This window comes from Lynx rufus, unplaced genomic scaffold, assembly GCF_022079265.1.
Source record: "Lynx rufus isolate CCGP_SWC_20201006 ecotype Redwood Valley unplaced genomic scaffold, mLynRuf1.p SCAF_12, whole genome shotgun sequence".
Classification (NCBI taxonomy): Eukaryota; Metazoa; Chordata; class Mammalia; order Carnivora; family Felidae; genus Lynx; species Lynx rufus.
Window position 1 is genome coordinate 17,985,967 of NW_025814826.1, and position 24,379 is coordinate 18,010,345.

The following is a 24,379-nucleotide window of genomic DNA, read 5'->3' on the forward strand; positions in this document are numbered from 1 at the left end:
CGCAAGTGCTACAAGCTGTGGCTCCCTTCAGCAGGAGTGGGTGATTGCTGGCATTCACTTTGTCTCCTGCGCCTCACCAACCAGAAGTACTACACCATGAAGAGTAAGGAACATACCTTCATTTTTTTATTTCTAACATAACTTTTTGAATATAAAAGTTAGATGTCTAACGTAACTTCTGTGGAGGTTAACAACAGCTCCTTGGCCTATTTTGCTATTACAATATTAGGAAATCATATACTGAAGAAAAAACACTGATCTGCTTTCCTATCCTGGATTATTACTAATAGCTTGGTGATCAGGGTCTTAATTTGGAATACATTTTAACTCATTACTTTACACCAGTTCACACTTGTTACTTACTATCCAGTCACAGGGTGAGAAGATTCCCATAGACTGTCATCTCCAAGAATTTTACTACATATTGCTTCCACAAGAAGTTAGTAAGACTAGTAGTCCCTGTGTCAAGCACTATAAATATCTTCCCATGTGTCTTTAAACATTGCTTTTTGTGCTTAAGCTAGTTTTCTACTGAATTTAACTTAAACTAGTTCTCCTATCTCAGTGGGACCAGAAACACTTGGTTTTGTTCCCACTAGACACACCTTGCTTTAATGCTACGGGTCACATGAATCTAATTTTCAAAAAACAGATTTTTGTTGCCTGGAGGAACGTGATAAATTAAAAAAATAAAATCAAAACTAAAAGTGCAGATGCCTATGCAAATAGCTTGTTTTACAAACTTATTTATGTTTTTACATACAAATTTTCTTAAAACACTATACTTTTCCTCTGATGTTCTGCACTGAGAGGTAATGATTCCTTTTTCCTTTGAAGTTTCTCTCTTAAAACTGAGTCCTGATTTCTGGCTCAACACTTTCACAGGATGCCTTAGGGTTTTCATCTACATTTGCTCTAACCCTATTATTTTATTCACTGGTAAGGTCGGTATGGCTGATTTTCCATGTATTTCCTCCCTTCTTCCATCTTCATTCATTTCATGCTATCATTTTTAACTCATTCGATGGTACTTTCTTACCGATCGGTCTTCTAATTCACTTATCTTAAGCTAAAATTCCCCTTTTTTTCTTACCAATCGCAAAAATCACTTTTTCCTCTGAAAGTATATTTTATATTGTCCAATTTTCTTCTACTGGGTAACTCAAAATATTTGTTTGCACAGACTACACACTGAGTATTATGTGTCCTAATAAATGATCTTCTTACCTGAAATATTTAAACATGGAAAAAATGGGTACCTACACAACTTACATTTTAACATGAAACTCCTTATCAGCAGAGAACAGGTTAGAAAAGGGCTTTTGAGGGGCACCTGGGTGGCTCAGTCAGTTAAGCGTCCTGACTTATGCTCAGGTCATGATCTCACGGTTCATGAGTTCGAGCCCCATATTGGACTCTCTGCGTCAATAAAAAGCCCGCTTTGGATCTTCTGTCCTCCTCTCTCTCTCTGCCTCTCCCCCAGTCATTCTCTCTCAAAAAACAAAAACAAAAACTTAAAACAGAAAAGGGCTTCTGGGCCCATTAAAGGGCTGGAAAGAAACTCAGCAAACAGGCTGGTCCCAAAGCCAGCAGTAATGAGGAGACTTGGTTGGCCTTCAGTTTGGGCTTAAGTAAGGGGCAGTGCAAAAGAGGAAGCCTGGGTTTTGAAAGCGATCTCTGCTGTCATAATATACAAAATGAACCCATTTGGGAATGAAGAGACAAATGACACAATGAGTGGTCAAGTGTACAGGAGACATCCTAAATGCTGAAAGAATTTGGGGCGCCTGGGTGGCGCAGTCGGTTAAGCGTCCGACTTCAGCCAGGTCACGATCTCGCAGTCCGTGAGTTCGAGCCCCGCGTCAGGCTCTGGGCTGATGGCTCAGAGCCTGGAGCCTGTTTCCCATTCTGTGTCTCCCTCTCTCTCTGGCCCTCCCCCGTTCATGCTCTGTCTCTCTCTCTGTCCCAAAAATAAATAAACGTTGAAAAAAAAATTAAAAATAAATAAATAAATAAATAAATAAATGCTGAAAGAATTTAAAGAACTGGGAGACAGAATGGCAAGGGTCAAAATGGACAAAAAGGGCTCCATGGAATAGCTGGTTCTAGAAAACTAGAAATCTGGTAAATTTAAGAAGAGAATGCAATCCAGATGAGGACAAATTCACAGTGCACTGACTGAAGACTAAAAATGTAAAACTGAACTAAAAGTGTCGGGTCCATCAGAAGGGTAGGACCGGTTACAGAGAATCTTGAAAACAAGAATAACTTGGTTTTGACACAATAAGTCACTAAAGATTTATAACCAGAAGAGTAGAAAATAAAAATATCTAACAGTTATTCAGGCAACTATTTGGTCACTAAGAAGGAAAATCCCAACCCTGATGCTCATCAATTGTATCTGACTCCACCGATCTGTTTTCTCTTGTAAAATGACTATGAAACACCCTAGCTCACTGGACCACTGTGATGATCAAAGATAACACAAGTAAAGGACCCAGTGCTGACAGAGCCTGAAACACAGTAAGTGCTCAAGTAATGTTAAATGTTACTAACAAGGAGGTAGCAGTAATCTAGATGTGCAATACTTAAGATCCAGACAAGATCTGAACCAAAGTAACAAATCGCTCCACCACCACAACTCATTCGTAAACACTCCCCAAATGCTCGGCACACACAGCATTATGCTGTGTAGTGTGGCAAATACTAAAACATGAGACAGACTCCCTCCCCTTAAGGATCTTGATCTCAGTAGGAATATACTTTGGGAAAGTAATGGACCATAAAAGACAGATCCCAAATGAAAAGTGACATAGCAGTTAAGAGGAAGAAGGAGGGGCACCTGGGTGGCTCAATCTGTTAAGCATCTTTTATTTTTTAATTTTTTTTAATGGTTATTTTTGAGAGGCAGAGTGCAAGCAGGGGAGGGGCAGAGAGAGAGGGAGACACAGAATCTGAAGCAGGCTTCAGGCTCTGAGCTGTTAACACAGAGCCTGATGAAGGGCTCAAACCCACGAACGAGATCATGACCTGAGCCGAAGTTGGACAAAGGATCTGACTCTTGATTTCAGCTCAGGTCATGATAGCATGGTTTGTGAGATTGAGCCCTGCATCCAGCTCTGCACTGACAGTGCAGAGCTTGCTTGGGATTCTTGCTCTCTCAAAATAAAAATAAATGAGCATTTTTTAAGAAGAGGAAGAAGGAATCGTGGGGTGAAAACTGTTCACAGGACTTGTATAAGAAATGTTGGGAAATACTGTTAGAATGTGTGAACTGCAAATATTTTTATTAAAGAAATGGACAAATCTCTTTAGTACGTTAATGGCCTTCTATAAATCAGGTAAGAAAACTCAAATCTCCCCTCTCCTCTGCCAAAAATGAAAAAAGGGCAGTTCACAGAAAAAATACTCAAACAACTCTTATATATATAAAAAAGCTCTTATTCAGAAGATATCCCTTTTTTTAGACCACAAAGGGCTAAAGGTAGGATAATACACTTGGAGAGGCTGAAGAGAACAGAATTCTCATATCATTCTGATGAGAGAAGATACTAGAATAATCTCTAAGGAGGTAGGAACTATCAAAATTAAAGGCACTCTACAGGCTTTAATGTAGCAATTCTACATCTAGAAATCCACTCTACAGATACACTAAATACAGCACTATCTGTAATAGCAAAGGATTACAATCAAACCACTGGTTAAATAAATGGTGTAACATTAATACTGTGAAGCTGGGAAAACAGAAAGCTGCTTCACGCAAGGATATAGAATAATTTCTAAGATAATACTTCAAATGAAAAATCTAAGGTGCATGGCATTTTATTACATGTATGGGGAAAAAAATGAAAAAGTTGGCAAATTTATAGAATATCCTTGATGGGCACACAGAATTAGTAACAATGGCTATCCCTGGTGAGAACTAGGTGACAGTGGTTCAAAGAGAATCACTTTTCACTGTACACCTATTTTGAACACTTAAAAAATTTTAAGTGTTGGGGCATCTGAGTTGCTCACTAGGTTGAGCGTCCAACTTCAGCTCAGATCATGATCTCACAGTGGGAGTTCGAGCCCCACCCTGGATTCTGTGCTGACAGTTCAGAGCCCAGAGCCTTCCAATTCTGTGTCTCCCTCTCTCTCTGTCCCTCCATGGCTCATGCTCAGTCTCTCAAAAATAAATAAACATTAAAAAAAGTTTAAAGTGTTGGGGTGCCTGGGTGGCTCAGTCAGTTGAGCAACCAACTTCGGCTCGGGTCATGATCTCACAGTTCATGAGTTCAAGCCCCACATCGGGCTCGCCATTGTCAGCCTGGAGCCTGCTTGGGATCCTTGCCCACCCCACCCAAAATAAATAAACAACAAAAAATTTAAAAATTAAAAAAATAAAACTTTAAAGTGTAGTAGTTCCTGGTTGGCTCTATTGGTAGAACATGTAACTCCTTATCTCAGGGTCATGAGTTCAAGCCCTATGCTGGGCATAGAGCTTACTCACAAAAAAAAAAAAAAAAAAAAAAAAACAGAGATGAAAATTCAAGTGTACACTTCTTACTAACTGAAATGGATTAAAAGAAAACAAATGAGATAAATCAAAATGTTTAGTTATTGATATTATTTGTGTTGTAGGATGACAGAGGACTTGTTTTCTTTATGCATTTCTTTATGCATACTGAGCTTTTTCATAATAAAATATTTTAAAGGAGATGATAGTATAAAGGAGGAAATTCCATGGGGCGCCTGGGTGGCTCAGTTGGGTAAGCATCCAACTCCTTTCGTTCAGGTCATGATCTCACAGTTCGTGAGTTTGAGCCCCACATAGGGCTCTGTGCTGACTGAGCCTGCTTGGGATTCTCTCTCTTGCTCTCTCTCTGCCCCTCCCCAGCTTGTGTTATCTCTGTCTCTCTCAAAATTAGTAAAAATTAAAAAAAAAAAAAAAAAAAAAAAAAAAGGAGGAAATTCCAGATAAGAAAGAATCTGAGCAAAGATGTAGAGGGTAGGATGAATACAAAATACTTGGGTTACAATAAATAGACAAGACTAACTAAAGCAGACTTTCTCTAACAGAATAACAACTATGCCTTACATATAGAAAAATCTGTAATAATGCTATAGAATGTATGAAAGACTAGGTTGGTAGCTAAATTCTCATGGCATTTTTGGTGCTAGCCAAGCAGTCTAAACTAAGCCATGGGCCTTTGTTGACATCACAGCAGAAAATGACAAAAATACTGTTAAGATTAATCTGATAGATTCGAATGTGGCTACTCTAGAAGTAGCCAATTTCTGGCCCAAACATGTTTTATGTGGAACAGGTAGTATTTTAGAGATCTGGAACAGCCACAAAGTCCAGAAGCTCGACATTATTAAAAGCCCACAATCCACATGACAAAAATAGTTTCCCTCTTTAGACAGACCAGCTGCTCTACATGTATTTTCCTTTGTTGTGACCTAACCAGACTTATTTCTTTCATGTACCTAACTTTCCTAGTGTCCAGAGTTTCTGATTGCTAACAGACATGCGAGTTAAGTCACTTGACATGATTCGGGCACAAGCGTCTGGATGGGAATGATGGTGGTAGAACGGGAGAGGCACAGCAGCAGGACCCAAGATGCAGGCTGCCCTGCGACAGTGTAGACTCGGGAGCCAGACTGCCTCAGTTGGAGTCCTGGCTTCACCATTTGCCAGCTCTGTCACCTGGGACTAATGAGCTACTTACTATTTCTCTGCCTCACTTTCCCTATCTGTAACATGAACACACCAAAGTACCTACCTCATAGTTGTTCAGGGTTAGAGGACTAAGTATCTGTAAAGCACTTAGCATGGTGGCGGACACAGAATTAGTTTTTAAGTCTACTCCATGCCTACCATGAGCTTGGTTCTAAGAGAAATAAAAATTCACAGACTTTACATCTGATAGGGATAGTAAAGGAAAGGGGAGCTATCAAAGATGATGATACAATGGAGACTCAGAAATTATCGACACAAAGGTAACTGAAATCTTGACAACAGATGAATTCTTCAAGGGACATTCAGAAAAAAATCACGTAGCAGTGAACTAACTCTCAAACATTACCCTCTGATTGGACAGAGAAAGATGAGGAGCCAGAGTGTGTTTAGCAAGGCACAGGGTCTCACTTGGAATTCAGGACAAGAATAGAATCGTGTCAAACTTCTAGAAACAATAATTCCATCTTACAATTTTAAGATTTTAGTTTCATTACTCATGATGATCTCACTGCATTCAAATAATGACCCCATAAAGTAAAATTATCTCCATTCCATCAATGAAAAAAAAACTCACAGATAAATTATTACCTAAAATTACAGTAAGTTATAAAACAGGAAATCAAAACAATAAATAAATAAATAAATAAATAAATAAATAAATAAATAAATAGTCTATGAAAATTCTATAAGAATCAGGATATTATAAATTAATCTTAACTTCATTCAAGAGCAAGTATTATGCTTCTCTCCTACTTTTTTGAAAAATGAAAAACAAATGACAAAACAAATGACGAAACTTGCTAATAATAACCAATAAATCAGAAACAAACATGCCAGGAAAAAAAAAAAGAAAAAAAGAAAGAAACAACCTGACATTTTTTTCTATCTGACCAACAAGTTAATCACTATCTTTCATTTATTTTTACAGATTCAAAAAAAAAATCTTGTTCATCCTCCTAAAAAAAATATTTGAGCACTTACTACTAGCCACATACAGCTACAGACTTTCTCAGTTCTCATGGAGTTAAGCTGGGGAGAAAGACTGGTAAATATAATTTCAAGCTAATATGATAAATGCTACAATGAATGCATGTACAGGAGCGGCTGATCCAAACCCAGGGAGAGGCAGGTGTGGGGCTGGGAAGGAGCTGAACGAAGATGCATGGGAATTAGTTGGGTAACGCACCTGCAGGGAGCTAGGAGAAGGTGCCAGGCAGTGTGAATACAAACAGGCTCGAGAGTAACAATAATGTTTCCATCACAAAAATGCAATATCCATTCAATTTTAATTGTGTTACCTTTTATTATTTTACAATATATTTCAAAAAAATGCCGTTACAGTTGCCTTAACTGCTCTATAAGACCTGGAATAAAAGAACACTTAGAACACACAGACATCAAGCTGTTAATACCTACTTGTACTGAACCATTGCTACCAAGAGATGTAGTTTTTTAAATAGGCAGATGTGTGGCAATGCAAAATAAAATACAAACTTGTTAGAACAGTAAACTTTGTTTTAATGGCTATAGAAAGGAGGTGGTTTTGTTTTCATTTTTCAACACATCTGGTTCTGGCAGCAAGCTGTATTATGCATTTAAAGCAATCCATGCCCTGAAAGCTTCTATTTGCAGTTGTGTATGTCATCTGAATCAGAGCCCAGATACATGAAAAATATCATTCCAATACCCTCAATACCCCTCCCTCCAGAAGGTCATGAACTCAAGATTCTTGTTGGTGAAGTATTTTACAAGAATTTTTTTTTACAGTGACACTGGATGCTTTTAATTTTCTCTAAAAGAGAAGCAATGAAAATGCAAGGAAACCCTCCAGGGTCCAACTTTCACTTCACATTCTCCCCAAGTAGTAAAATAGCAGCTCTACATGTTGATGAAAAAGAATTTCAATTTCTCCATATTAGTTTCTTCTTAATCATATTAGCACTAAAATTTATCTGGATTTAGCTGGATTTCCAAAAGGAAAATTTTATGTGCCAAATATTTCAGGAATTTAATAAAGCATTACATATATGTAATTAGCTCTTATCTACCAAAAAATATATATGTATATATATTTATATTTATTTCTCTTACCTTCACTGAAGTTCTTTTTTTCTGGCTGGATATGAGAAACAAGATTAAGTGGACCAATGCTGGCTTTATTTCTTCATAAGCAATAATTTGAGTCTTTTTTTCATTCAGTACGACTGGATGTTCATAATAAATTCACACAAGGCAATACAAGGAAATACCTACTGAATAGGCATCTGCCAAGCAATTCACGTTTCAAGGTTAGACTCTATCTACCAAGTGGCACTATGGCATTATATAGGCATTCAACTTTTGTTTTCTTTTTCAAGTTTGTCAGTTCTTTACTATTTTTTTTCTAGCAAGGATGGTATATAATCACAAAGTCAGGCCTAGAGACCATTTATAGTTGCTCCCAATATTACGTTGGACGGAAATCTTAAGAGCTGATATAAACCAAACTAAAGAGTAGTCAACTGGAACCACATCTGGTCACATTCACATAGTCTCCAATAGTACTTTGCTAATATACAGGTTTCCTTCTTCTTGACTGATTTTGTGTTAGTCTTATTAAAATTACAACAAATAAGATTGCAAAGTTTTTGTCAGCTTGTATTTTTAGAGAACTCCTACGTTCATATGAATATACTGTAATTCACAAAATGTCTTTATAGTAATGTTCTTTCTATAAACATGGTTGGCAAAATAAAAAAGGCACAAGAGGGGGATAATGAGAAATGTTTTCAACTTTCAGTGAAGAGTACCCAAGCAAGTATCTTTCATGAAGAAAAGCAGAGAAAAATGTTCAGTAATTCATGCACAACTTGAGCCAAAACAAACAAAAACTTCTCTTCAGATAGGTCCTGAGGCTTGAGGAGAAAACAAGTTTTCCTAATCACGTGCTCCATGTAAAATAAAATGTAAAGCTGCACATACATATGTTTGGTTTAACAGTGGACCCATGTTTTTTAAAAAGTGAGGCAATTAAAGGAAAACAAAACCAAAATACCTTCATAAACAAAGGAACTCCACCTGTAGCCTCTGTCCTTTTTACCACTGAGCAGGGCAAAACGTCCAATAAAATGTAAAATGCAGCATACGCAATCATGTAATCTAAAAACTTTTCATGATAACTTATTGCAAATTGCACTTGACAGTTCACCACAACAATGGAAAACTGGCGCCTTGTTAGTTCACACAGTCCTTGAGACCCAAACTGAAGTCACCAGTAGAAGGATCTGGATAAAAAGTTTGCCGCTGTGCTCAGCCAGCTAGCTCCACCCTCTGGGTGTGAGCCGACCCGGGACACTGCTTTATCCTGTTCTTTTGTGGGACTCTCATCCTCAGGCAGGTAGTCGGGCAGTTCTGTGTTCTGTTCTACTTCCACAGGCGTATCTTGGAATGGGACCAGCATCTGATATAGACAACACGTTAAGAGTTATTACAAAATCAACCCAATCGACAAAGGTACATGTCCTAAATTAAAGGTCAACTATACACCTCACTCTAATCACTGTATTTATTCTCAGTGACAAGTCATTTAAAAATTTTCCTCTTATATGAAGGTAGGCCCAACTGTTGAGCACTGCATTAGGCAGAAAGACACATGAAAAGTAAGATGCTTTTTTCTCCTGAGGCTCCAGAAATAAATGTGCAACCTCTCTGCATTTAAAGAAAACAAAAGCAAGTACCTGGCTACTGGGGGCTCCGAAGGGCCACTGAACCTTTCTATGGGAACACAAATAAGTTAAGGGGATGTAGATTTGTTTTCCCTATCACAAAGCTGGTGGCGAAAGTAGTAAGAGGCAAAGGTTTTCACTGTATTTACCTACCCAATTGTGGCAATAGAGCTTTATTATTTGGATTGACAAAAAGTAACTAAGGTTAGAAAGAAGTATTTATTTTTTTTTTTTTTTAATTTTTTTTTCAACGTTTATTTATTTTTTGGGACAGAGAAAGACAGGGCATGAACGGGGGAGGGGCAGAGAGAGAGGGAGACACAGAATCGGAAACAGGTTCCAGGCTCTGAGCCATCAGCCCAGAGCCTGACGTGGGGCTCAAACTCACGGACCGCGAGATCGTGGCCTGGCTGAAGTCGGACGCTTAACCGACTGCGCCACCCAGGCGCCCCGAAAGAAGTATTTAAAAATCAACACAGGGGTGCCTGGGTGACTCAGTCGGTTGAGCATCTGACTCTTGATTTCAGCTCAGGTCATGATCCCAGGGTCTTGGGATCAAGCCCTGTATCAGGCTATGCGCTAAGCTGGAAACTACTTAAGATTCTCTCTGCCCCTCTACCCTTCTAACTCTCTCTAAAATAACATAACATACATAAAATAAAACCAACACAAGGAACCTATATATCCTTTATTTCCATGTAAAATTAGAAAGACATCTCCACTGAGAAAAAGAATAGACTCTGAAATCCACAAAATTTAAGAACAGACCCTGAAATCTACAATAGATCTCTCTAGAAAAGAGCTGTTAGCCAAGAAACAAGATAATCTGACCCAACCACACTCCTATATATTTGGCAACTAACAGCCTGAAAATACTAGCAATCTGACAGCCATAAAGAATAATCAAGAGTCAGGTATAAAGAAAACTAAATTAAAAAGCATTTACCTCTTCTCCACTTTCACTTTTCACAACTTGCTGAGCCTTCATAACCTTGGTTGATGCTATTGCTGATGCCAAAGCCTAGGCCAGGATAAAAAGGGAAATTTGAACACTGATTTGTTTATCTATAACCTCAAGCATATTCAGCCATTTAAAATACTAACCTCTGCTTTCAAATCTGAACGGATCCGCACCACACATCTTTGAACGGCCATTTGAAAAGTAAAGCTAATAACACCTTTAATTTTTAACAAAGCCTCTTCACAGAGATTTCTCCGAGACTGAAAAGGTAAAAGCAAATTATTATTACAATTGACAAAATGTTAAACAAATCAACTCAAACCACATTGAATTAGTCATTATATGGACGGTGGGGGGGGGGGGTTGGGGGGAGGGAGCAAATGTCCCTATTTCAGTTCTACCATCTCGTACATGAGGGCATACTGGGGGGTGCTATTTAGTCAAGCTTACTAAATTTTATAAGATCAACAGAACAGTAATTTCTTCTGGATCTTTTCAAGCTTCATTACTAATACTTAGTTTTAATCCTTTTTATCAGAAATAAGTTAGCCAGTGTTGATTTATATCTCAATGCAAATGGAATGAAAAATAATACAGAAAAAAATGCTGAAAAGCAGAGGTTCCTCTAGCTCAAAGGTAAGCAAATTATAGTCTGCCAGCTGTTTTTATAAATAGTTTTACTGGAACACAGCTACACACATTTGTTTACATAATGACTGAGGCTAGTTTCATACTATAGCAGAGTTAGTAGTTAGAATAGACTATATGCCCTTCCAAATCTAAAATATTTACTATCTGACCCTTTAACAAAAACATCTGCTGAACCCTGCTCTTAAAAATCTCTAAGGTTAAATTGTGATGTCACAATTCGTATTCAGTATTTGAGTCACTACTTCTTTTTTAATTTTTTTTAATGTTTATTTATTATTGAGAGACAGAGCATGAGGAAGGTAGGGGCAGAGAGAGAGGGAGACACAGAATCTGAAGCAAGCTCCAGGCTCTGAGCTGTCAGCACAGAGCCCGACACGGGGCTCAAATTCAAAAACCGCGAGATCATGACCTGAGCCGAAGTCGGATGCCTAACCAACTGAGCCACCCAGGTGCCCCGAGTCACTATTTCTTAAAGCACTTGGTATTTATAAACATCACTGTACCCTTTATTTATGGCATTCTCAGTGGTTACCACTGCATTCTCAAGGGTTATTAATACCCTCTTTTTAGTTCTCATTTTCCTCTGATAACAATATAACATATCCTTCAATGTCTCTTTAATACACTATTAATAATACACTAATAACACACTACTTAGACACTGATTATTCCATCTCTGTCTCATCTTACCTCCAAGGTCCAGTGCCTTAAACTAAGTGATTTTCTTTCTACTTCATCCCTCAGTAGACTATTCTCATCACTTTAGTCATCATTACCATGGAGAAAAGGGACATACATCTCCAGTATGACTTTATTTTCATTTGTTATCAGATATATCCACTTGGATATCAAGTGGTCATCTCAAACACAAGATCCAAAGCAAAAATGGATTAAAAAGTAACTAGTTTCACCATATCCTTCCTTCCACCTCTCGCTCACATATTATCACCATCTCTATATTTTCCTGTGTCTGTATTGAGACCAGGTTCTGTCTGATTCAGTACTTCTTCGTTGACAAGAATCTGCAATTGGCCCAAAGTCTCTGGATCACGCTGAGAAACACTATCTTCAAATTATTTGATTCACTCTTTTCTTCCATTGAGTATTATGAGTCTTCAAACTCGTTCCCACAATCCTTCAAAAGAACTCTTATCATTGCTTATCTCCCTCCTAGCATTATAGGAGGGTGCTAAAGTCAACTTGCTAATATTGTATTTTAGATTTCAGCAATCACTTCCATACAATATATCAGCCTATATTTTTGTGTGTGCTGTGCTGAGTTTTATTAGTTGGTTTCAGCTAGCTTTCAAAAGCAACTATATTATCCTTATTCATTAAAGTTAAACAGATGGTGGGGCACCTGGGTGGCTCAGTCAGTTAAGTGTCTGACTTCAGCCCAGGTCCTGATCTCACAGGTCCTGAGTTCAAGCCCCACGTCTGGCTCTGCACAGACAGCTCGGAGCCTGCTTCAGATTCTGTGTCTCCCTCTCTCTGCCCCTCCCCAACTTGTGTTCTCTCTCTCAAAAATAAAGAAATGAATCTTTTAAAAAGTAATAAAATTAAATAGATGGCATTGGTGGTATTTTATGTATCTTAGTATCTTACATTTAATCAATTTACACTTACTGAGCTTGCTTTCTAGAAACTTTTCAGGATCTTGTGGCCCCAGTTGCAGTAAGATCGTTGTGAACTATCTTATTTGGCAATGTCATGGATGATATGCATATGAAAAACTCCCCGCCCCCCCCCACCCTTATTTACTGAATCCTAAATCCTGAGACCTAAATGCTGCAACAGCACAACCAGAAAAAGCTGTGGATAATCTAATGTAACCTACCAGGCATAGCTAAAGAGGTAAGTGGTAATTTACCAGTTGCTACCAGTAAATATGTAAAGTTATATGACTTATCACTGCTCAAAATAACTTCAGGGAGACTTCTAAATCCAGTCAAGATGGAGAAACTGGGACTGGAATTAGCCTTCAGGCTTAAACAACTACAAAGAGACAAAATAAAATGAATAAAACAACGATTTCCAAACAGTGGAAAACAAACATCCCTGAAAGAAGGAAAATAAAGTGAGCTCCACAAGGTCATCAACATATTGCCTAGAAAGTTTCCAGGCTATAACTTAGGAAAGGAGAACTCAAGGGGAACCTGCAGTCTCCTTCAATTAAGGACACAGTTGAAAATTCAGGGAGGTCAAGGCAACTATAATTCGCAGGACAAAGCACAGGAGAGGGCAGAGCTGTGCAGAGAGGGTCCACAGAGACAAAGCATGTACTAGAGATCTGCAATGAGATCCCCTCAGGTTTTCAGCTGAATGATGATCTGTACATGCATGTGAACAAAGAACCGGAGGCTGGATGAATAACCAGACTGGAAAGGAATAGAAGGAACAGTTCTGCAAGCTCAAACCATGCTGAAAATACTTCATGTTCCCATCAGACAGAGTATAAAAACTTTTATAAACATGGGGTATGAACAAAGAACCCAGAAGAGTATTGCCTCAGTAGTGTAGCAAAATTATCCCTAGGATAAAGGGTGCTATGGTTCTGCCTAACAAAGGTTAAAAGCAAGCCTCAAAAAGATCTGTTAGTAAGTAACTGTGATCTAAAACAAATCTCAAAAGAGGTGCCTGGGTGGCTCAGTCGGTTAAGCATCCGACTTCGGCTCAGGTCATGATCTCGCGGTCTGTGGGTTCGAGCCCCGTGTCGGGCTCTGTGCTGACAGCTCAGAGCCTGGAGCCTGTTTCAGATTCTGTGTCTCCCTCTTTCTCTGACCCTCCCCTGTTCATGCTCTCTCTCTGTCTCAAAAATAAATAAATGTTAAAAAAAATTTTTTTTTTAAATCTCAAGAATATTTTTAAAGGATGTACATACAAATAAATACGTACTGTACCCAACAAAGTAAAATTTGCAATGCCTGGCATCTAATCAAAAATTACCAAGAATGCAAAGAAGCAAAAAAAAAAAAATGCAACCAGTAATTATAAAAGTCAATCTGTAATTACAAAAATCAATCTATAGAAACATACTCAAAAGGCAGAGATGATTAAATTAGTACATAAAGACATTATGGTTATTCCACCCCTCTTTTTTTATGTTCCAGTAGATCCATGCTACGGAAATATAAAAAAGACCCAAATCAAACTTCTGGAAATGAAATAAAATAATGTCTATGTTAAAAAAAAAAATACACTGAATGAGATTAACAGGAAATAAATGCCTACAAAAGAAAACTTCAACAAATATAGCAACAGGAACTATCCAAAATGAAACAGAGGGGGGAAAAAAAGGAATTGAAAACAAAATGAGCAGAGTATCAGTGAGCTGTGAGATTTTACACGGCTGAATATGTATAACAGGAATCCTTGAAAGACCCAGGGGAAAGGGGGACGGAAAAAATATTTGAAGAAATAATGGAGAAACCTGTCCAAATTTGCTGCATATGATAAACCCAGAGATCCAAGAAGCTGAATGAACATGAATAAAATTATACCAAGGCACATTATAAACGGCTCAAAAACAGTGATAAAAGAGAAACTCTTAGAAGCAGGAAGAGTGGGAAAAATAAGATCTATTAAGAAGAACACAAATAATAGAATCCTAAACAGAAACAATGCAAGGAAGAAGACAGTGGACCAATGCCTTGAAGTATGGTTAAAGAAATTAAGAAAGAAAAGAAATCCTGTCACCTAGAATTTCACATGCACTGAAAATATCTTTCAAAAAAAATAAAATAAGGACTCTCACAGACATACAAAATTGAAGGAGTTACACTTCAAGATCTGACTTTCAAAAATGAAAGAATAGCTGGAGCACCTGGGTGGCTCAGTCGGTTAAGCAACTGACTCTTGTCTTCATTTTGGTTCAGGTCATGATTTCACATTTCGTGGGATCAAGCCCTGTATCAGGTTCTGTGCTGACAACAGAGCCTGCTTGGTATTCTGTCTCTCCCTCTCTCTCTGCCACTTCCTCCTCTAGCTCTCTCTCAAATAAATAAATCTTAAAAAAACTGAACAGCATAGCTGGACAGATGAGCATGGAAAAGAAGATTTAATCAACCGTATAAACCAACTAATAGTAATAAACACTCAGAATACTCCCAACAACAGTATATACATTCTCAGGTGCATATGGAACATTCCCCGAGACAGACCATGAAACAAGCCTCAGTAAATAGAAAATGATTGAAATCACACAATATTGTCAAATCACATGAAATGAAATTAGAAATTTGTAACAAGGAAATTTGGAAAATTCAGAAATACATGGAAATTAAACAACAAACTCCTAAATTACCAATGTATCAAAAAAAGAAATCACACACAAAAAATACTTGGAGATGAATAAGATGAGAATATATCAAATCTTATGGGATATAGAGAAAAGAATGAACAAAAATTTCTAGCTGTAGTAACTATATTAAATAGAAGAAAATTTCAAATCAGTAACCTATATTTCCATTCTAAGAAAGCCCAAAGCAAGCAGATGGAAAGAAACAATAAAGATTAGAGCAGGGAAAAGAAAAATAGAGAAAAGGGGGAAATATAGAAAAAAAACTAATGAAGCTAAAAATTGGTTCTCTGAAAAAAATCAACAAAACTGACAAACCTTTTAGCTAGACTGACCATGAAAAAGAGAAAGAAAACTCAAATTACTAAAATCAGGAATAAGACAGGACATTATGACCAATCTGAAACAAAAGGATTATAAGCAAATACTATGAACAACTGTATGCCAACACAGTAGATAACCTCAATGAAATGGGAAAATTCCTAGAAAAAAAAAATTACCAAAAGTGACTCAAGAAAATAATGGGAGTTTGAATAGACATACAGTAATTAAAGAGATTAAATCAATTATCAGGAAATATCCTACAAAGAAAAGCTCAGGACCAAATGGTTTCACTAGTTAACACTATCAATGTTTAATGAAGAATCAATAGCAATCTTTCAACAAAGTCATCAAAACACTTCCCAATTCATTTTATTTATTAGGTATTTTTTTAATGTTAATTTATTCTGAGAGAGAAAGAGCACACAAGCAGGGGAGGAGCACAGAAAGACAGAGAGAAAGAATCCCAAGCAGGCTCAGCACAGAGCCTGACTTGGGTCTCAATCTCAAGAACCATGAGATCATGACCTGAGCCAAAACCAAGAGTCAGAGGCTTAACCAACCGAGCCACCCAGGTGCCCCATCCCAACTCATTTTATGAAGCCAGTATTACCCGGATACCAATATCAGAAAAATACATCACATGAAAGAAAATTATAAATAAAACTATAAAATATCCTGTATAAATACATATGCAAAATGCTTCAACAGAATCCCAGCAAACTGAATCCAGCAGCATATTAAAAAGATTATACACCATGATGAATTGGGATTTATCATAGGAATGAAAGGTTGATTCAAAGTATGAAAATCATCAATGTAATACATGGTATTAACAGAACTCAACTCAACAATGAAAAGACAAATAATAAGCAATCTAAAAGCAGACAATGAAGGGGGACCCAGGTGGCTGTGGGTGCCTGGGTGGTTCACTCGGTTAAGTGTCCGACTCTTGTTTTCGGCTCAGATCATGATCTCACAGCTCTTGAGTGTGAGCCCTACATCGAGCTCTGTGCTCACAGCCCTAAACTTGATTGGAATTCTCTCTCTCCCTCTTTCTCTGACCCTGCCCTGCTCATTTGTTCTCTTAAAATAAATAAACTTAAAAAAAAATTGTTTTAAATAGACAATGAATAGGATTTTCTCCAAAAGAGGTATCTGTGATAAAGATATATACAATAAATCCTGTATCAACCACTGAAAAATGGCCAAAAGCAGATGAAAAGATACTCAACACCGTTAGTCACTAGGGAAATGCAAATTAAAACCACAATATGATACCATTTCACACCAGTACTAAACAACAACAGATGGCACAAGAACAGATACCCAGATCAATGGAATAGAGAACCCAGAAATGGAACCACAAACGTATGGGCAACTAATCTTTGACAAAGCCGGAAAGAATATCCAATGGAATAAAGACAGTCTCTTCAGCAAGTGGTGCTGGGAAAAGCGGACAGCGACATGCAGAAATATGAACCTGGACCACTTTCTTACACCATACACAAAAATAAACTCAAAATGGATGAAAGACCTCAAAGTAAGACAGGAAGCCATCAAAATCCTCGAGGAGAAAGCAGGCAAAAACCTCTCTGATCTTGGCCGCAGCAACTTCTTACTCAACACATCTCTGGAGGCAAAGGAAACCAAAGCAAAAATGAACTACTGGGACCTCATCAAAATAAAAATCTTCTGCACAGCGAAGGAAACCATCAGCAAAACTAAAAGGCAACCAACAGAATGGGAGAAGATATTTGCAAACGACATATCAGATAAAGGGTTAGTATCCAAAATCTACAAAGAACTTATCAAACTCAACACCCAAAAAACAAATAATCCAGTGAAGAAATGGGCAAAAGACATGAATAGACACTTCTCCAAAGAAGACATCCAGATGGCCAACCGACACATGAAAAAATACTCAACGTCACTCATCATCAGGGAAATACAAATCAAAACCACAATGAGATACCACCTCACACCTGTCAGAATGGCTAGCATTAACAATTCAGGCAACAACAGATGTTGGGGAGCATGCAGAGAAAGAGGATCTCTTTTGCACTGTTGGTGGGAATGCAAGCTGGTGCAGCCCCTCTGGAAAACAGTATGGAGATTCCTCAAAAAACTAAAAATAGAATTACCCTACGACCCAGCAATTGCACTACTAGGCATTTATCCAAGGGATACAGGTGTGCTGTTTCGAAGGGACACATGCACCCCCATGTTTATAGCAGCACTATCACCAATAGCCAAAGGATGGAAAGAGCCCAAATGTCCATCAATGGATGAATGGATAAAGAAGAAGTGGTATATATATATAATATGTATTATGTATAATACATATTATGTATTATATGTATTATGTATAATATGTATTATATACACACACACACACACACACACACACACACACACACACACACACAAAGGAGTATTACTCGGCAATCAAAAAGAATGAAATCTTGTCATTTGCAACTACGTGGATGGAAGTGGAGGGTATTATGCCAAGTGAAATTAGTCAGAGAAAGACAAAAATCATATGACTTCACTCATATGAGAACTTTAAGAGACAAAACAGATGAACATAAGGGAAGGGAAACAAAAATAATATAAAAACAGGGAGGGGGACAAAACAAAAGAGACTCATAAATATGGAGAACAAACAGGGTTGCTGGAGGGGTTGTGGGAGGGGGGATGGGCTAAATGGGTAAGGGGCATTGAGGAATCTACTCCTGAAATCATTGCTTCACTATATACTATCTAATTTGGATGTAAATTTTAAAAAGTAAAAAATAAAGTTAAATTATAGAAACAAACAAACACACAAACAACAACAGAAATCTATGTTGGCAATGCTGTGGAGAAACCAGACCCCACATCTGCTGCTGATGGAATATAAAATGATGCAGTCACTGTAGAAAACACTCTAGCAGTTGCTCAAAAAGCTAAACAAAGTTACGGTATCACCCAGCAGCTCTACCCCTCGTAACATACCCGAAAGAACTGAGAACATACATCCACACAAAAACTTATACACAAATCTTCACAGAATTATACATAATAGCCAAAAAGTGGAAACAACCCAAATGTCCATCAACCGATAAATGAATAAACAAATGTAGTAAATCCATACAATGGAATATTATAAGGAGTAATGATGTACTGATACACACTACAATAGGGATGAACTATGAAAACATTATGCAAAGTGAAAGCTAGACATGAAAGGTAACATATTCTATGATTCCATTTATGTGTAATGTCCAGAAAAGGCAAATCCACAGACAGAAAGTAAATTAGTGGCTGTCACGGGCAACCCATTAGTGACTGCTAATGGGTATGAGGCTTCCTTTTGGGGTGACGAAATGTTCAGGAATTAGACAATGGTGATGGCTGCACAACCCTATAAATATACTAAAAGCACTGAATTGAACACTTTAAAATGGCAAATTTATAGTATGTGAATTCTATTTCAATTAAAAAAAAAAAAAACCTGAAAGAATTCAACCTCAGCAGACTTGTACTGCTATAAGAAACGTTAACAGAAGTCCTTGAGACGGGCGCCTGGGTGGCTCAGTCAGTTAAGCGTCCAACTTCAGCTCAGGTCATGATATCACGGTTCATGGATTTGAGCCCCATGTCGGGCTCTGTGCTGACAGCTCAGAGCATGGAGCCTGCTTCAGATTCTGTGTCTCCCTCTCTCTCTGCGCTCCTCCCCTGCTCGCATTCTGTCTCTGTCTCTCTCAAAAATAAACAGTCAAAAAATTTTAGAAAGAAAAAAAAAAAGAAGTCCTTGACACAGAAGGAAAATAGTATCAGATGAAAAATACAGAATTTACACAAAGGAATAAAGAGCCCTGGAAACGGCAAAAATGTAAATAGACAGAAAATACTTTTTATTTTTAAATGTCTTAAAAGAAACTGACTTTTCAAAATCATAGAGACAGAAAGTAAAACAGTGGTTGCCAGGGGCTGGGGGAAAGGAAGAAAGCGGAGTGACTGTTTAATGAGTACAGAGTTTCAGTTTTACAAAACAAAAAAGTTGTACGTTCATAAGAAGTATAGAGGTGATGGTTACACAACATTATGAATGTATTTCATACCACCGAACTATATACCTAACAATGGTTAAAACTGTAAATTTGGGGGCACCTGGGTGACTCAGTTGGTGGAGCGTCTGACTTTGGCTGAAGTCATGATCTCACAGTTCGTGGGTTCAAGCCCCACCTCGGGTTCTGTGCTGACAGCTCAGAGCCTGGAGCCTGCTCCAAGTTCTGTGTCTCCCTCACTCTCTGCCCCTATCCCGCTCATGTGCTCTCTCTGGCTCTCTCTCTCTCTCTCTCTCTCTCTCTCAAAAATAAACATCAAAAAAATTTAAAAAAATTTTTTAAAAAGACAGTAAATTTCATGCTATGTGTATTTTACCACAATAAAAAAAATAAAGACTATTTAAAGTAATAACAATGTATTTGGGGTTTATGACATATGTGGAAACAAAAACATGTTAACAACTGCATAGACGCAGACAAAGGAGAAATGGAAGTATAATGTTTTAAGTGTCCTATACTATGCATGAAGTGATATATTAATTGAAGCTACACTATTGTAAGTTAAAGATATATAAAATAGGGGCAGTGCCTGGATGGCTCAGTCAGGTAGGCATCCGACTTCCGCTCAGGTCATGATCTAGCCTGACCTGATCAAACTTGTTCGATCCCTATGTTCGAGCCCTATGTCGGGCTCTGTACTGACAGCTCAGAGCCTGCAACCTGCTTCAGATTCTGTGTCTCCCTCTCCCTCTCTCGTGCTCTGCTGGTGCTCTCTCTCTCCAAAATAAATAAAAACATTAAAAAAAAAAAGATACATAAAATAAACCCTACATCAACCAACAAAAAGGAAGAACTGTACCTAAGAAGCCAACAAAGTAAATAAAATGAAATCATAAAAAACATCCAGTAGTCCAAAAGGCAGGAAAAGGGAACAAAGAACTGATTGGACAAATAGTAATTTGCAAGGGCACGGTGCCTGGCTAGTTCAGTCACAGGAGTGTCCAAACGATCTCAGGGTCGTGAGTTCAAACCCCACGCTGGATGCAGGGAGTACTTAAATAAACTTAAAAAAAAAAAAAAAAGAAAGAAAGGAATTAGCAAGATGGTTGTTTTAAACACAACCATACAAACAATCATATTAAAGATAACCCCAACACTCCAGTTAAAAGGCAGAAATTTTCAGAATGGATAAAAAGGCAAGGCCCTACTATATGGTGCCTGTAAGAAATCTACTTGAAATACAGACACAAATAGAAGACACACTAATCAGAAGCAAGCAGAAGTAGCTAATATTAAAAGCAGACAATGTACAATGAGTTCAGAAGAAACTACCCTGTAGGAGTATTGCAGTATTCTATTATTAAAATAGTCTATATTAGAATACATTGAATATATTCACCAGTGAAGCTATCTAGGACAAAAGTTTTCTTTATGGAAAGGTTTTTAATTACAAATTCAATTTCTTTAATACATATTGAGCTATTCATGTTATCCATTTCTTCTTGAATAAACCTTGGCAATCTGTGTTTTTAAAAACATTTTCCTGTTTCATCTACATTATCAAATTTATTGGCATAAAGTTATTTAAAATATTCATTTATTTTCTTTTTAAATTTTTTATTTTTTTATTTTAATGTTTAGTTAGTTTTGAGAGAGTGTGTGAGCAGGAGAAGGGCAGAGAGAGGAGACACAGAATCGGAAGCAGGCTCCAGGCTCTGAGCTGTCATCACAGAGCCCAATGTAGGGCTCAAACTCAGGACCCATGAGATCATGACCTGAGCTGAAGTCAGACACTTAACCAACTGAGCCAGACAGGTACGCCTCTTTTTAGATTTTTTTAGAAGTCTCTTTATTTATTTTGAGAGAGAGAGACAGCAAGCAGGGGAGGGGTAAAGAGTGAGAAAGAGAGAGAGAATCCCAAGCAGGTTCCACACCGGCAGCACAGAGTCCAATAGGGGGCTTGAACTCTCAAACCCAGAGATCATGGCCTGAGCCAAAATCAAGAGTAGGATGCTTAATTGACTGAGCCACCCAGGCGCTCCCATTTATTTTCTTTTTAATGTCTACAGGATCTATAGTGATGTTTTCTCTCTCTTATTTCTGGTATCAATTTGTGACTTCTTTTATTCCTGATCAGTTTGGCTACAAATTTATCAATTTTATTGATCATGTCAAAGAATCAGCTTTTGATTTCATTAGTTTTTCTCCATTTTTCATTTCACTGATTTGTTTCTTCTCTTCTGCTTAAGTTAGATTTAATTTGCTTTTTCTTTTTTTTATCTAGTTTCTTAAGGTAGAAACTTAAGTCACTGAGAAATTATCTCTCTTATATATAAATAATTAGACATTTGGTGCTAATGAATTACCCTCTAAACACTGCTTTGGTGGCTTCCCACAAATTTTGATACTACATTTTCCTTTTTATCCAATTCAAAATGTTTATCATTTCTCTTCTGATTTCCTCATTGACTTAGGGATTTTTTTTTAATATTTATTTTTGAGAGAGAGAGAGAGAGAGAGCGAGCGAGCGAGTGAGCATGAGCAGGGCAGGGGCGGAGAGAGAGGGAGACCCAGAATCCGAAGCAGGCTCCAGGCTCCAAGCTGTCAGTGCAGAGCCCAATGTGGGACTTGAATTCATGGAACCGTGAGATCATGACCTGAGCTGAAATCAAGAGGCGGACGCTTAACCGACTGAACCACCCAGGCGCCCCCATGACTCAGGGATTATTTTAGAAATAAATTATTTAGTTTCCAAAATATTTGGGGGATTTTCCAAATACCTGTTATTGATTTCTAATTTGCTTTTCACTGTGCTCAGAGAACATACTTTGCATAGTTCTTTTAAATTGATTAAGACTTGTTTTATGACCCACAATAAGGTCTACCTTGGTAAAAGTTCCATGTGTATGTGAAAAGAATGGATACTACCTTGTGGCTGGAGGGTGTTCCATAAATGCCGATGAGGTTAAGGTGGTTGTTAGTACCATTTGAGTCATCTATATCCTTAACTGATTTTCTGTATACTTGTTCTATTAATTGAGAGTGGTGTTGAAATCTCCAGCTCTACTTGTGGATGTGTCTATTTCTTCTTGTTACATCCTCTGATTAACTGACACCTTTAGAACAAAATGCCCCTCTGGAATTTATTCTTCGAGACTGCTGAAAAAATACATAAATAAATAAAAATAAAAAGATCGCTGGTGGGATGCCTGGGTGGCTCAGTCAGTTGAGCGTCCGACTTCGGCTCAGGTCATGACCTCGCGGTCTGGGAGTTCGAGCCCCGCGTCGGGCTCTGTGCTGACAGCTCGGAGCCTGGAGCCTGCTTCCAATTCTGTGTCTCCTTTTCTCTCTGCCCCTTCCCCACTCATGCTCTGTCTCTCTCTGTCTCTCAAAAATGAATAAACATTAAAAAAAAAAAAAAAAAAAAGATCGCTGGTGTCAGTGAAGAAACTATTTACAGTAGTTCCCCAACCCCCTCCCCATACCTTATCCATAGGAGATCTGTTCCAAGGCCCCCAGGGGATGCCTGAAACTGCAGAAAGTACCCAAACCTATACATACTATGTTCTTTTCCTGCACATTCATACGATAAGTTTACTTATAAATTAGACACAGGGGTGCTGGGCAGCTCAGTCAGTTGAATGTCCAACTTCACTTCAAGTCATGATCTTGTGGTTCATGAGTTCGGGCCCCACACTGGGGTCTCTGCTGTCAGTGCAGAGACCACTTCAGATCCTCTGTCCCCTCCCCTACTCATGGTCACTCACTCTCTCTCTCTCTCTAAAATAAACATTTAAAAAATAAATAAATTAGGCAGAGTAAGAGATAAATAATAGAACGATTGTAACAATACATTGTAACAAGTTATATGAATGTGATCTCTCTCAAAATATCCTACTATATTCACCTTCTTCTTGTGATGATGTGAGGTAATAAAATGTCTATGTGATGAGATGAAGTAAAGTAAATGACATAGGGATTGTTACATAGCCTTAGGCTACTACAACCTTCTGATGATATGTCAGAAGGGATCATCTGCTTCCTGACCCTACCTTATGAACCATGTGTTTATAAAAGTCTTACCGTATCATCAAGACCATCTATGTGCAAAACCACTGTTTTGGCACGTTTGTTTGTAGTTCCCAGGAAAAACTGAGCTTTCCTTCTACGTGAATTCATTTCATTGTAACTATCACCATCTGCCATACTGGAAGACTGGAGAATGTCATAAATTTCAGAAGCCAGCAGTTTTGTTTCTCCTGGAGTTGTAGACCTTGAAAAGAAACACATATAAATTAATAAACTAGTCCGGTCACCTCTATTGATTCTGTAATTTTATTCAACTTTGCAGAGCCTTGTTTTCTTCATTCTGATGTTTCATGCAATTTAAAGGAAATACCTAGAATAATCAACATTGAAAAAGCAGTTAGTTGATAATAAGGTCTTCTAATTTTAAAACCATGGTTTACTGAGATTCAAAACTCATCACTTTAATAGTATAAAACCACATTCAGGGGCACCTGGGTGGCTCAGTCAGTTGACCATCCGACTTCAGCTCAGGTCATGATCTCAGAGTTTGTGAGTTTGAGCCCCACGGCGAGCTCTGTGCTGACAGCTCAGAGCCTGGAGCCTGATTCAGATTCTGTGTCTCCCTCTCTCTCTACCCCT

General features: G+C 37.9%; 1 protein-coding gene across 1 annotated transcript in view; it reads right to left on the reverse strand.

Annotated features, from left to right (window-relative positions):
- Nucleotides 1-6,999: 6,999 nt before the first annotated feature.
- Nucleotides 7,000-24,379, reverse strand: part of ARMC1 (armadillo repeat containing 1) — a 43,316-nt gene continuing 25,936 nt past the window's right edge. The window contains exons 4-7 of the mRNA XM_047073984.1: nt 23,795-23,984; nt 10,534-10,650; nt 10,376-10,450; nt 7,000-9,164 (exon numbers count right to left, since the gene is read on the reverse strand). Coding sequence (XP_046929940.1) covers nt 8,973-9,164; nt 10,376-10,450; nt 10,534-10,650; nt 23,795-23,984 — 574 coding nt within the window. The 3' untranslated portion in view covers nt 7,000-8,972. The remainder of the gene's footprint in view (nt 9,165-10,375; nt 10,451-10,533; nt 10,651-23,794; nt 23,985-24,379) is intronic.